At 41.2% G+C, this 14,229-nt stretch overlaps 1 protein-coding gene across 3 annotated transcripts in view; it reads left to right on the top strand.

Annotated features, from left to right (window-relative positions):
- The window catches only part of BCAR3 (BCAR3 adaptor protein, NSP family member), a 110,819-nt gene that overhangs the window by 61,229 nt on the left and 35,361 nt on the right, over nucleotides 1-14,229 (top strand). The window contains exon 1 of one of the 3 annotated variants that reach the window (XM_058175951.1): nucleotides 883-1,109. The exons of the other annotated variants lie outside the window; for them this stretch is intronic. Coding sequence (XP_058031934.1) covers nucleotides 888-1,109 — 222 coding nt within the window. The 5' untranslated portion in view covers nucleotides 883-887. Of the gene's footprint in view, nucleotides 1-882; nucleotides 1,110-14,229 lie in introns of those variants that run through there. 3 annotated transcript variants of the gene reach the window in all.

The following is a 14,229-nucleotide window of genomic DNA, read 5'->3' as shown; positions in this document are numbered from 1 at the left end:
CACTCCTGCTGTAGCTTTATTTAGAGCTTTTCTCTACAAAGCAATTGCAGTGGACATGCCCTGCTTGACATTTGATTACAAAGTTTATTTTAATCTTAGATTTCAAAGGGACATACTTTCCTTTCAACGTCTGAAGCCTGCAAACTTCAAAATACAGGGCAAAAATCCTGTAGCTCTTTTGGGTAGCAAAGTCAAGACCTCAAGTTGTGCAGGGCAAGCATCCTTAAGTGTTGCTTTCCAGAAGACTGCCCTAGTTGAGTTTGGAAAATCAGTGGCCGATCTTTTAATTAAAAGAGTAGAAGGCTGCATTTATTACAATGACGCTAAAGAGACTAACCCTAATTCTCTGATATTATTTCCTTCTCTCTGATATGGTTTCAGGAAGGCTTGTGAGCAGCTTTCTAACTGAAAACAAACAGTCTTATCATCCCCCACCCCCTTGGTAACCTGCTTTCAAGATACAACAACCTGTTTGATTATGAAGAGTAACTGGAGGCATGCAACCCCTCTAGATAACTGTCCCTTTTCCTTATTGCTTGTGTATCTAGGAGCTTTACTGATCTCATCGTGGACATTTAGGTTTGTATCTGCTGAGGAACAACTAGACTTAGAAAATTCTTCCTGGGACCAAAGATTTTGCTGCTTAAATTAAAGTTGTGGAGGTTTTTTTGGTTGACTGTTTGTGTCGTAATCTGGGAAACTCCAAAATAGGGGGGAGAGAGAGAGAGAGAGAGAGAGAGAGAGAGAGAGAGAGAGAGCAGAGTCCTCCAAGGGTTTAAAATTTCATTGGCAGGCTGAATAAAGTCCCCTGATGTCACTGATCCCATGGTTGATGGAAGCGAGACGGGCACAGATGACAGGATCAGCTTTCAGCCTGGAATGAAAGGATGAGGTGGGGAGTGTCGGAGCCCCAGTGGACAACAACTCAGCACAAGAGCTTAGTAAGCGCTCTTGGACATAGCTGGGAGGGACCATCCATTTTGTTCTCCATGGGAGGTTTTGGTCAATGGGACAAAAGGAAAAAAATGCCTAAGGAGTGCAATGCTTTTCAGACGTTCATGGCATCTCTGTGCTGCTTTTATCATCAGAACTCCATTCTTGGGGTCAAGGTAGGTGGTCTATAATATAAAGCATAATAATGATGACACCATTACTTTAGAATATCTAGAGAGTAGCAGAAGTTGAGATTATAGCATTAAAATATGCTTGAGTTGACTTTAAAAGCTAAGAAGATAGGGTGGAAAATCTCTATTTATGCCACCCTAAGCTTTTTGCAAAAGTAGTCATTAGAAATAGTAGTAACTTAAAATAACAAACTAGACAATTTTAGACTGAACATGTGTAAAGCTCGTATTTTCGATGTACTTTGTTTTTGTATGCATTTAGTTTATGTACTTTCATTCAAGTCTGTTTCCACATTAAACTGCAATTTTATTCTTGTATCGAAATTGCCTGAACAATGCAACTGAAATTTGTATTGGCTCTCAAATATGATTTTTGGATAAATTTAAGTCCCACTTAAAAATGTTGAACTTGAAAACATACTTTTACATATATTTTGCTATAGGTTTTAAACTAAAACTATTTCAAAATATTTAGAAAATGCACAAAAACTATTCTTTAATTAAGGAGCTGCCTATCAAGTCAATTTATGAAAAAATTCAAAGACTGAATTTCTCAAGCATCTGTGTTTGAAAATGAAGTTGCAAAGAAAAGGAAAAGCTAAAAAATAGACTGAGGGTTTTTTTACAGGTCTGATTGTTTGAAATATCTATTCTTTAAGGGAGGGAGGAAGGGAGAGAGAGAGAGATTAATAATAATCAGAAGTTTCCTTCAATTTTAAATGTACTTTTCTGTTGTTTCCATCTTAAAAAACAAACATATTTAAAAGAAGATAATCTAACTAAAAAAGCTTGCTATCATTGTGCAAATTCTTTTGATAACAAATCCATAAGCACTTATTTTTAATAAGAATATAAAATCATTATCCAAATATGAAACTTTGTCATCTGCTTCAGATACAACCCTGTTATTGTGCTGGATCGGATCAGTTTATCTAGTTCTGTGCTCTCTTCCTAGTACAATTCTCAAGTGGTCTGTTTTTGCTTGGGTTTCTCATTAACGTGGCCCAATCACCTTATTTCTGATATTTGTTAAAGATGTAACAGTCATAATTAGTAGCCACCAAAACAAGTAAAACTGCCTCCACATTAGTGAGTGACATGTTGTGGCAATGGTTAAAGAGAAACTGGTTGGCCTGAGTATGGAAATCAACTACCTAAAAATGATGTCTTCTTTTCTGATTTTTAAAAGGCATTTTGTAGTCGAAGATACTTGATGGTAAAACTATACCATTATACAAGCTTGTTTTGTCTCAATGCTCCATAAGTGTAGTTAGCAGTCAAACAGCAGAAGCAAAGTTCATTTTATTTGTGTAGTCACGATGGTGATAAAAATGAAATTTGTACAAGCTGTCTTATTTTTAATCAAGATTAACAAGGAAAGAAGACAGGAAAAAATGTTTCATGCTTCATAATTTGAGTAATATTGACAGCCATACAGAGAATGTTCCAATCCCATAAGATCCTAATATTGCAGTTTAAAATTGTCTAATTGCAGTTTTTGAAAAAGCTCTCTAAGATGTTCTTTTGTCAAGTGGATGTAAATCATTTTCCTCAATCCAGGATCTTCCAACGCATGCTGGGATTAGAGTTCTCAGAATTCTCAACCAAATTATCTTTGGATCTAACCCAGACAGAAAATGCCAGGGTGGTAAAGGCTTGTGAAAACCACATAGAGAAGTCCCAAAATTATCAGAAAGACAGTGTCAGAATAATTGAAAAGGTTGCTCCTGATGCAAAGGCAGCAGTTTAATAAAGGGTGTTTAGATTGGAATTAAGAGTGTAAATGCTGTTATTTGATTTTGACTAGAATCAAAGCATCCATATGAATGTTGGAGCTTAACATTTGATATCAAAGCCAAATCATAAATACAATTCTTGACTGTGCTGATTATCTTGCTGTGTGTCTGTAATACTTAAAATGATGCTGTGTGTTGTCATGGTAACTTTCCATTGGTTCAGTCTATACGTTATCTCAGGGAACAGGATAAAGGGCAGCATTTTTATAAAGAAACCCAGCTGGCCTTGTTCAGATATAAGTTTTTTATTAAAAAGGTTTCCAGCTGCTTAAAATAGACCTGGTATATTCACTATAAAGCTTTCAAGGTCTCCATTCCTTCTGGTTTAATAAAAGTCATTGCAATTATATTTTAAACTTCTCTGGATATAGAAAAAATTATCTTCTATATTTAATTTTAGCTATCCAAAATTAGAATATATGTCTGAGAGATGGTGGGCCCAGGTCATGACTCCAATTAGGACTAATATATTAGCATCTGTAAAATTAAGACAACCGGAAGGGACTTGTGAGCTATAATGAACAGTATGGAAATTAGAAGTGTCTGCATTATTATAGGGAGAATCACCAAGAGTTGCTGAGAATTTGCTGGATTGCCAGCAGCAGCCAGAAGAAACGTAATTTGTCTTGCTAATCATACCAAGTAATATAGAATTGCTCTAGTCTGTTTTTCAGAGGAACAGGATCTGAGCCCTAATCAAGGTATACTGCCTTTTATCAGATGCAATTTTTAGTTTGAAAATACATATAAGGATGTGTTTGGTCTTCGTCATAGCTTTTTCAGTAAAGAATAATGAGAACTACTGCTTGGGAACCTAATAAGATGACATCTGAAGTATGTTTATCGTTTTGTTGCAAGCAGTAATAGATTTCTTGGATTTATGATTCCCAGTGAATGGAGTCATTTTCACAAATGTGGCGGCATGGCTGTCACAAGCCTTTCATCATGAAAGCATATTAATCATGAAAGCGAAGAGTGAGGAATGAGAAAATAGAGGCTTTGAACAGGTAGGTTGTTCTGAGTAACTCCACATGTGGGTCACCCACTTGCAGATCTACTTTTACCATTGATAAATGAGACTAAACCAGCCAAGTTGGCATATGGAAGTGGAATCACAGCCAGATGTGTGGCCAGAAAAACGATTTGACATTATGTGCACACAAAAAAGTAAGGGACAATTTACTGGGGGATCCTCACTCATTTTACATGCTAAGTCTTTCTATATTGACTTCCTATTTGTTTATAATTCAGAGCTAGCGCCATATTTGGAAGCAGGGCCAGTCTTTGGCTTTGCCATTAGCAGAAAGAAGAGTTTTCAATGTATTTTCTGTGTTTCACATGTGTGAGTTATATCCTTGTTCAGTTCAGAAGTTCTACATCTTCTAGAATTAATTTATGGGAGTCTTGCCCCAATGGCTACCTTGCAACTAGACCTCATTCCTACCAAACCCCTTTAGTTTCTTTTTCATAGGCAGAATATTAGTATGTCATTCTTGAGTGGAAAGTCCGAATTTATTTATTTTTCTTGCTTTATTGTTGTCTTGCTTTCCTTCCTTTCTCTTAGTACTTTCAAAACTCATTAAGGTTGTTCATAAGGTTGACCTCTTGTCTCACTCAATCCAATCATGGCCTTCAACCCTGTGGTCATTGCATAAAATGCTAGTGTCAAATGGGTATAACCTAATCTCTCCTTTCCTCCCTCTCTCTCCCTCTCTCTCTTTGCCTTCGTAAAGGTGGAGCAAACATTTATTAAACACTTCGGGAGTTTACAAATGATCTTGGTGCAATTGTTCTACTCATTTGCTGTTACTCTTTGGATTCAAACTGTCTTCCTTCAAGCTTCTATCATGACCCAAAACCTGTCTGATGGCTCTCTTTGAGAAATTATTGAATTTTCCACTGCTTGAGAAGGTCCTCAGGTTTCTGTTGTGTCATTAATGCCTACTAATTTTTGAGAATCTACCCAGGGCTTTCCCCTTCTGATTCCAACCAGTGTCTATTTGATTTCAATTAATTCCAACCCATGGAGATCTTCCATCCTATGGCCAATAGAACACACTACTGTGTGTTCTATTAGCAAACTCTCCAATATTTACTATCTAGTTCATTAATTTAATTTTATTTGAATTTAAAACATACTAAAATTAACGTTTTGTTTTCAAAACACAATTATACGCACACGTAAAAAAACATGCTATGTCTTATTTTATTTATTTATTTATTATTTTAATTTATATACCGCCCTTCTCCCGAAGGACTCAGGGTGGTTTACAGCCAAATAAAACAACAATCACAAAAATTAAAAACATTTTTTAAAAAAACTAATTCAATTTGGCTAAGAAGAACTAAAAACTCTAATACAAAACCCCTATTAAAACTATTAGGCCAGCCCTGCGCGATAGAACAAAAATGTCTTCAGCTCGCGTTGGAAGGTCCGGAGGTCAGGGAGTTGACGTATCCCTGGAGGCAGCTCGTTCCAGAGGGCAGGGGCCTCCACGGAGAAGGCCCTCCGTGCTCTTCTAAAGACAGCCATATGCTCTTCTAAAGACAGCCGTACATCCAGGAGGACGCCTAGATTGCGGACCCTTTCCATGGGGGCCAATGACTCGCCCCCTACAGTCAGCGATGGAATCAGCTGGCTGTACCGGGATGTCGGCATCCACAGCCACTCAGTCTTGGAAGGGTTGAGTCGGAGCCTGTTTTTCCCCATCCAGACTTGCACGGCCTCCAGACACCGGGACATCTCTTCAACGGCTTCATTGGGGTGGTTAGGGGTGGAAATGTACAGCTGTGTATCATCAGTGTACAGGTGACACCGCACCCCAAAACCACGGATGATCTCACCTAGCGGCTTCATGTAGATGTTGAACAAGAGAGGTGAGAGAACTGACCCCTGTGGCACCCCACACATGAGGCACCTCGTGGCTGATCTCTGCCCTCCTGCCAACACCGTCTGCAACCGATCAGAAAGGAAGGAGAAGAACCACCGAAAGATGGTGCCCCCCACTCCTAACCCCTCCAGCCGTCGCAGCAAGATACCATGGTCGATGGTATCAAAAGCCGCTGAGAGATCTAATAGGACCAGGGCAGAGGAACAACCCCTGTCCCAGGCCCTCCAAAGATCATCCACCAATGCGACCAATGTCGTCTCTGTGCTGTACCCAGGCCGGAAGCTGGACTGGGATGGGTCAAGATAGACAGTTTCATCCAGGTGCTGGGGGAGCTTTTGCGCCACCACATTCTCAACAACCTTTGCCACAAAACAAAGGTTGGAGACGGGACGGTAATTCTCTAAAGCATCTCTAAAGGATCCAAGGAGGGCTTCTTGAGGAGGGGTCTCACCACCCCCTCTTTTAAGGTGGCGGGGAAGACACCCTCCATCAAAGAGGCGTTGACAATTCCCTGAAGCCTCGTGTAACTTCCTGGGTGGCCAGTACCAGCCAGGAGGGACACAGGTCCAATAAACATGTGGTCGTGTTAAGCCTCCCCAGTATCCTGTCCATGTCCTCGGGAGCCACAGCATCGAAATCTTCCTAGATGACGTCCTCAAGATCTCCCTCCATCATCCCGCCCGAATCTACCCAATCGGAGTCCAGACCATCCCCAATCTGAGCGATTTTATCGTGCAGATATTGTCCAAAATCCTCAGCACGCCCTCGCAAGGGGTCCTCCCGTGCTCCCTGCAGAAGGAGGGAGCGGGTCACCCTAAACAGGACAGCTGGGCGGTTATCTGCCGATGCAATAAGAGCGGAAAAATACTCACGTTTTGCCGTTCTTATTGCCACTAGGTAGGTCTGAATATGAGACCTTACTAGTGTTCGGTCAGATTCAGAACGACTGGCCCTCCAATTATTCTCTAGGCGTCTTTTCCGGCACTTCATCTCCCTCAGCTCCTCAGAATACCAAGGAGCCGGTTGAGATCGACGCCGGGTCAGAGGCCGCAAAGGCACAACACAGTCCAAAGCCCCAGCCGCCACCCTTTCCCAGGCAGCCACTAGTTCTTCAGACGAGCCGTGAGCTAGATCCTCAGGAAATGGCCCAAGTTCCGTCAGAAACCTCTCTGGGTCCATCAGGCGCCTGGGATGGAACCAACGAATTGGCCCCGTCTCCCTGCGGTGGGGTTGGCGGTTCGAAAGTCAAGTCGCAGGAGTGAATGGTCTGACCATGACAGGGGTTTGATGACTAAATCCCCTAATTCTAGATCATTCAACCACTGTCCAGAGGCAAAAATCAGATCCAGAGTGTTTCCCCCGATGTGAGTGGGACCCTGAACTAACTGGGTCAGGTCCGTCATGGAAGCCATGAGCTCCCGAGCAGCCGTTGATGCTTCACTGAGCGACGGCAGGTTGAAGTCCCCCATAACCATAAGTCTGGGGGTGTCAACCGCCATCCCGGCTATTTTTGGGATAGGTCTTATTTTCAGGGAAACAGGTTATCTATCCATTTATCTGTCTATCCATCCTCTATCTATCTATCATCTATCTATCCATCCATCATCTATCTATCTATCTATCTATCTATCTATCTATCTATCTATCTATCTATCTATCTATCTATCTATCTATCTATCTATCATCTATCTCTTGAAGAGAAATGAAAGAAAATAAAAGCCTATAATAAACTACCTAAAAACAAAAGCAAAGAGAAACCCCCCCAAAGAAACTTGAAAATGAAAAAAAATACCTTAAGTAAAATATAATCATATCAAAATAATAAAGCAAAACCCTACTTGAATTATATCTATACCTAAATTATATTTTAAACATACATTAAAAAGCCCATATTAGATGGGCTCTACTGAAACTATAATTTCCTTCCATTTTTCCACACTGTGATTCAGTTTTTTAACAATGAACCTAGAATCACGTAGTCATAATACTGGGTCTTATCTCTCCTTCAATACCAAGTCTGTACAATCTGTTCTCTGCACAGAGAACTAACTTGGTGCCTTCCTCACACTAGTAATTCCTTTAGGCTTGTCCTGTAACTACTTTTTTTTCCCCATCAAGTTTTTATTTTTTTAAAATTTATACATATCATTGTGTATGGTGCTGTTTGAGTATCATACATTTCAATACAGATAAACATATTCATAATTATTACATTCCATTTTCCTTATTCCACATTATTTACCCCTTTTTTTATCACTGGCTATGGCAAACCTCCTTCCCAGGCTGAAGGTAATCAACAACTGGCAGATGACCTGAATGAGTTTTACTGCAGGTTTGAAAGGAAACTACAGCCACCTATCTCCACAACCCCCATCTCAGACACACCAACAACAGCCAAGCCTCCTACAACTGACCCCATTTCATTGGGTTCACAACCCCTAGTGATCACAGAAAAGGAAGTGCAGGACCTATTTCACAGACAAAAGCCAGGAAAAGCTCCAGGCCCAGACAAGATAACTCCTTCTTGCTTAAAAGTCTGTGCTGACCAATTGGCCCCCATCTTCACCCATATTTTCAATAAATCACTAGAGATGTGCTATGTTCCTTCTTGCTTCAAACGCTCTACCATCATCCCAGTGCCGAAGAAGCCCACCATCAAGGAACTGAATGACTACAGACCAGTTGCTTTAACATCTGTAGTCATGAAAACCTTTGAAAGGCTAGTGCTTTCCTACCTGAAAACCATCACGGATCCGCTCTTAGACCCCTTGCAATTTGCATACCGAGCAAATAGATCAACAGATGATGCTGTTAATATGGCTCTGCACTACATCCTACAACATCTTGAGTCTCCAAAGACCTATGCAAGGGTCCTTTTTGTAGACTTTAGTTCAGCATTCAATACCATCATTCCAGACATTCTTCTAACTAAGCTAAACCAGCTACAGGTACCGGAACAGACTTGTAAGTGGATCACAAGCTTCCTAACAAACAGGAAGCAGCAGGTGAAGCTAAGCAAGATCACATCAAATACCTGTACAATTAGCACAGGGGCCCCCCAAGGCTGTGTGCTCTCCCCACTTCTCTTCTCTCTGTATACCAATGACTGCATCTCCAATGATCCATCTGTTAAGCTACTGAAGTTCGCAGATGACACAACAGTGATTGGTCTCATTCGAGACAATGATGAATCCGCATATAGGCGAGAGGTCGAACGACTAGCCTTGTGGTGCAACCAAAACAATCTGGAACTGAACACACTCAAAACCGTAGAAATGGTGGTAGACTTTAGGAGAAACCCTTCCATACTTCCACCTCTCACAATACTTGACAACACAGTATCAACAGTAGAAACCTTCAAATTTCTGGGTTCTATCATATTGCAAGATCTCAAATGGACAGCTAACATCAAAAACATCATTAAAAAAAGACAACAAAGAGTGTTCTTTCTGCCAACTCAGTAAGCTCAAACTGCCCAAGGAGCTGCTGATCCAATTCTACAGAGGAATTATTGAGTCTGTCATTTGCACCTCTATAACTGTCTGGTTCGGTTCTGCAACCCAACAAGAAAAACACAGACTTCAGAGGATAATTAGAACTGCAGAAAAAATAATTGCTACCAACCTGCCTTCCATTGAGGACCTGTATACTGCACGAATCAAGAAGAGGGCCGTGAAAATATTTGCAGATCCCTCGCATCCTGGACATAAACTGTTTCAACTCCTACCCTCAAAACGACGCTATAGAGCACTGCACACCAGAACAACTAGACACAAGAACAGTTTTTTCCCGAAGGCCATCACTCTGCTAAACAAATAATTCCATCAACACTGTCAGACTATTTACTGAATCTGCACTACTATTAATCGTTTCATAGTTCCCATCACCAATCTCTTTCCACTTATGACTGTATGACTATAACTTGTTGCTGGCAATCCTTATGATTTATATTGATATATTGACCATCAATTGTGTTGTAAATGTTGTACCTTGATGAACGTATCTTTTCTTTTATGTACACTGAGAGCATATGCATCAAGACAAATTCCTTGTGTGTCCAATCACACTTGGCCAATAAAAAAAAATTCTATTCTATTCTATTTTACACAAAATTTTTATTTTCATATAAATATTAAGAAGTATGCAATAACATCTAAACCAATATGCTTTAATGTCCACCATATTATTTTTCATTATAATTTCAATAGTATAACCCTAAAAAAAAAAATTGCCCATCTGTTTTCTTTTCTCCTGTACACCATATTTCACACAATTTTGCAACAACAATCCATCTCCTTTCCTCTTCTTTCTCTTCCCTCTCTTCCCTTCTCCCCTCTCTTTCTTCCTTCTCCTCTTTTTCCCTCTCCTTCCCTCTCTTTCTCTCCTTCTCCTCTCCCCTCTCTATTTCCTCTCTCTCTTCTTCTCCGCTTCCCTCTCCTTCCCTTTCTACTCTTCTTCTCCCCTCCACTTTTTTTTTAATGATTTATATACCGCCCTTCTCCCGAAGGACTCAGGGCGGTTTACAGCGAGGTAAAAAACAAGAATACAAAAATTAAAACATTATTAAAAAACTTATTCAATTTAGCTAAAGATAATTAAAACTCTAATAAAATTCTAATAAAAACCCCCATTAAAACTATTAGGCCAGCCCTGCGCAATGGAACAAACTTCTCTCTCTCCTTTCCCCTCTCTACCCCTTCCTCTCCTACTCCCTTCCACTCCACTCCATTTCCCTCTCTCTTTTCGTTGTTGTATATAATATGCCCAATACCTACAGGATATGGTGTATTTTCCAATTAATATCTCTTCCAGTTCCTCCCATTTCTTTTAAAAAAAAATTAAAATGTTTTCCCGCTGTTTTAATTCCTCAATTCATATTAATTTTAATAGTGTCTCTTCCTTGTTATCTTCTTTTTGCTGGTTTCTCAGTTCTAATTCCCCTTCTGTTCCAGCTGATGATTCCATTTTTTCCTTCTTGTCCTGGTCTTTGCTCCTTGTCTCTTGTATACTACTTTTTTTAATGATTGAATAATACTAACATACTTCAAAGAATGAGAGATGACAGATCTTACTAAGTCAGTATTTAGAGTCTGGAACACAGACATTCTTCCATATCTACATCATCAGCTTTTAAAAAAAAATAGTTACAGTCCAGACACAATATATTCATAGTTCTTCATAGATTGAAAGATTCCAAATCTGGAAGGCATCATTTAGCAAACCATCAAATCTTTAATTTTGAACCATTTTTGAAGAACTTAGTTCAATATAACAATATGATTTGTTTTTTTAAAAACTTTCCTTTATTACTTTATAGGTATCCCAAAAGTGCTTTTTCAAAAGGCAACTGGACTTTGTTTAAATAAAGTCTAGTTTATTTTATTTATTTATTTATTTATTTATTTATTTGATTTTTATACTGCCCTTCTCCCGAAGGACTCAGGGCGGTGTACAGGCAAAAATAAAAACAGATAATACAATATACAATTTAAAATGCAGATTAAGAAACTTATTTTAAAATTAGCCTGATAGGTTAAAATATACTAGACTAAAAACCCCATTTAAAATTAAGTAATAAAAATTTAAAATTAATAAAATTCAGTTCAAGCCAGCCCCGCGCGAATGAAAAGATGTGTCTTCAGTTCGCGACGGAATGTCCGAAGGTCAGGTATTTGGCGTAAACCCGGGGGAAGCTTGTTCCAGAGTGTGGGAGCCCCCACAGAGAAGGCCCTTCCCCTGGGGGCCGCCAGCCGACATTGTTTGGCGGACGGCACCCTGAGAAGTCCCTCTCTGTGAGAGCGTACGGATCGATGGGAGGCATGTGGTAACAGCAGGCGGTCCCGTAAGTACCCAGGCCCTAAGCCATGGAGCGCTTTAAAGATCATAACCAACACTTTAAAGTGCACTCGAAAGGCCACAGGTAGCCAGTGCAGTCTGCGCAGGAATGGTGTTACGTGGGAGCTACGCGTAGCTCCCTCTATCACCCGCGCAGCTGCATTCTGGACTAGCTGAAGCCTCTGAGTGCATTTCAACGGGAGCCCCATGTAGAGAGCATTACAATAATCCAAGCGAGAGGTAACGAGCGCATGAGTGACTGTGCACAAAGCATCCCGATCAAGGAAGGGGCGCAACTGCCGAACCAGGCGAACCTGGTGGAAGGCCCTCCTGGAGACGGCCGTCAAATGATCTTCAAACGACAGCCGATCATCCAGGAGGACACCTAAGTTGCGCACCCTATCCTTTGGGGCCAGTAACTCGCCTCCAACAGTCAGCCGCGGCTGCAGCTGACTGAATCGGGATGCCGGCATCCACAGCCACTCCGTCTTGGAGGGATTAAGCTTGAGCCTGTTTCTCCCCATCCAGACCCGTACGGCTTCCAAACACCGGGACAGCACTTCAACAACTTCATTGGGGTGGCCCGGGGTGGAAAAGTACAGCTGAGTGTCATCAGCGTACTGCTGGTATCTCACCCCGAAGCCACTGATGATCTCACCCAACGGCTTCATGTAGATATTGAACAGCAGGGGCGAGAGAATCGACCCCTGCGGTACCCCACAAGTGAGGCACCTCGCGGTCGACCTCTGCCCCCCTGTCAACACCGTCTGCGACTGGTTGGAGAGATAGGAGGAGAACCACTGGTACACGGTGCCTCCCACTCCCAATCCCCCCAACCGGCGCAGCAAGATACCATGGTCGATGGTATCAAAAGCCGCTGAGAGGTCTAATAGGACGAGGGCAGAGGAGTAACCCCTGTCCCTGACCCTCCAGAGATCATCCACCAATGCGACCAAAGCTGTCTCCGTGCTGTATCCAGGTTGGAAGCCGGACTGGAACGGGTCTAGATAGACATCTTCATCCAGGTATTGGGGTAGCTGTCGCGCCACAGCACTCTCTACAACCTTCACAACAAAGCGAAGGTTGGAGACTGGACGATAATTACCTAAAATAGCTGGGTCCAGGGAGGGCTTCTTGAGGAGGGGTCTCACCACCGCCTCTTTCAAGGCGGCAGGGAAAACCCCTTCCAACAAAGAAGCGTTGATAATCCTCTGGAGCCAGCCTTGTGTCACCTCCTGAGTGGCCAGTACCATCCAGGAAGGGCACGGGTCCAGTAAACATGTCGTGGCGTGAAGCCTCCCCAACAGCCTGTCCACGTCCTCGGGAGCCACAGGATCAAACTCATCCCAAACAGACTCGACAAGACGTGCCTCCTCTCCCTCGCTTGGATCATCCCAATTTCGGTCCAGACCATCCCGGAGCTGAGCGATTTTATCGTATAGATAACCACTAAACTCCTCGGCTCGTCCCTGCAGCAACAAAGTTGTTGTTGTTGTTTTGGAAAAAAGCCCCTTTGAGACAACCATGACCTGGATGACTGAGAATCTCCATAGACACTTACTTTATAGATAACACAAGATGGTGAACATACCTAATACTCCTTGTTCCTCCTATTTTCCCCACAACAACTACTCTGTGAGATGGATTGAGCTAAAAGAGAGTGACCGGCCAATGTCATCCAGCCAGCTCTCATACCAAAAGCAGGACTGGAACTCAGTCTCCTAGGCCAACACTACATCAAACTGGTTCTACTATATCTTTAAAATATATTCCAATCATAAATAATAACAGTATTATTTTAGAGGCATGTGCCATTTAGAATCAATATCACTTTACAAATAGGTGAAAAATTGTTTTAAGTTAATATTGCTGTCTAAAATGTGTAAGGAACAGATGGCATAAAATACTTCAATTAGGAAAACTTAGAAAAAGTCAATAATATTTGTGGGAGGGGAGAGAAGTAAGACAAAGTGGAACATAAATGTAATATCCAGCCTCCCATTCTGTTTATCTCAAAGTGAATAAGTAGTTAACCTCATTTTTTTCCTAAGAAAAGTGTGAATCTTAAAAAAAAAAAAAAACACAGAATCTTAGTGGGAAAAAACATAGAACAGATAAGCCAGTTTGCTTAAGCATTTGAAACAAAGGTTTAGCGTCCTTCATTCTATTGGATCATCATGACTGATCCAATTGGATCATCACAATTCCTGAAATGAGAAAGATTGGTCCAAGAACTAGCTTGTGGAGGATGGCCTTCCTACAGGATAGCTGACCAGGTTAGATGAGCTCTGACTGGCTCTTAGTAAAGAATCACCAATAAAAGATTTAAACATCTGATTTCAGTGGCAATTTGTTGTCCATGAAAAAACAGCCTATTTTACTTTTATTTTTAAATAAAAGGGTGATGGGAAAAGTTGGTCATTTGGAAGTCATCTGCCATATGATTTAACTTGAGGTGAAACATAATATCAGTCCTTTTGCAATGTGGGAAAGTGCAGAATAGTAATGAAAAGAGATGTGTCTCTCTGTGTGTGTCTGAGAGAGGGAGGGGAGGGAGGGGGAGAGAGCGAGAGAGATCACAAA

The sequence above is a fragment of the Ahaetulla prasina genome, chromosome 3 (assembly GCF_028640845.1).
Source record: "Ahaetulla prasina isolate Xishuangbanna chromosome 3, ASM2864084v1, whole genome shotgun sequence".
In the NCBI taxonomy this organism is placed as follows: domain Eukaryota; kingdom Metazoa; phylum Chordata; class Lepidosauria; order Squamata; family Colubridae; genus Ahaetulla; species Ahaetulla prasina.
This window is presented reverse-complemented; position numbering and strand designations above follow the sequence as displayed.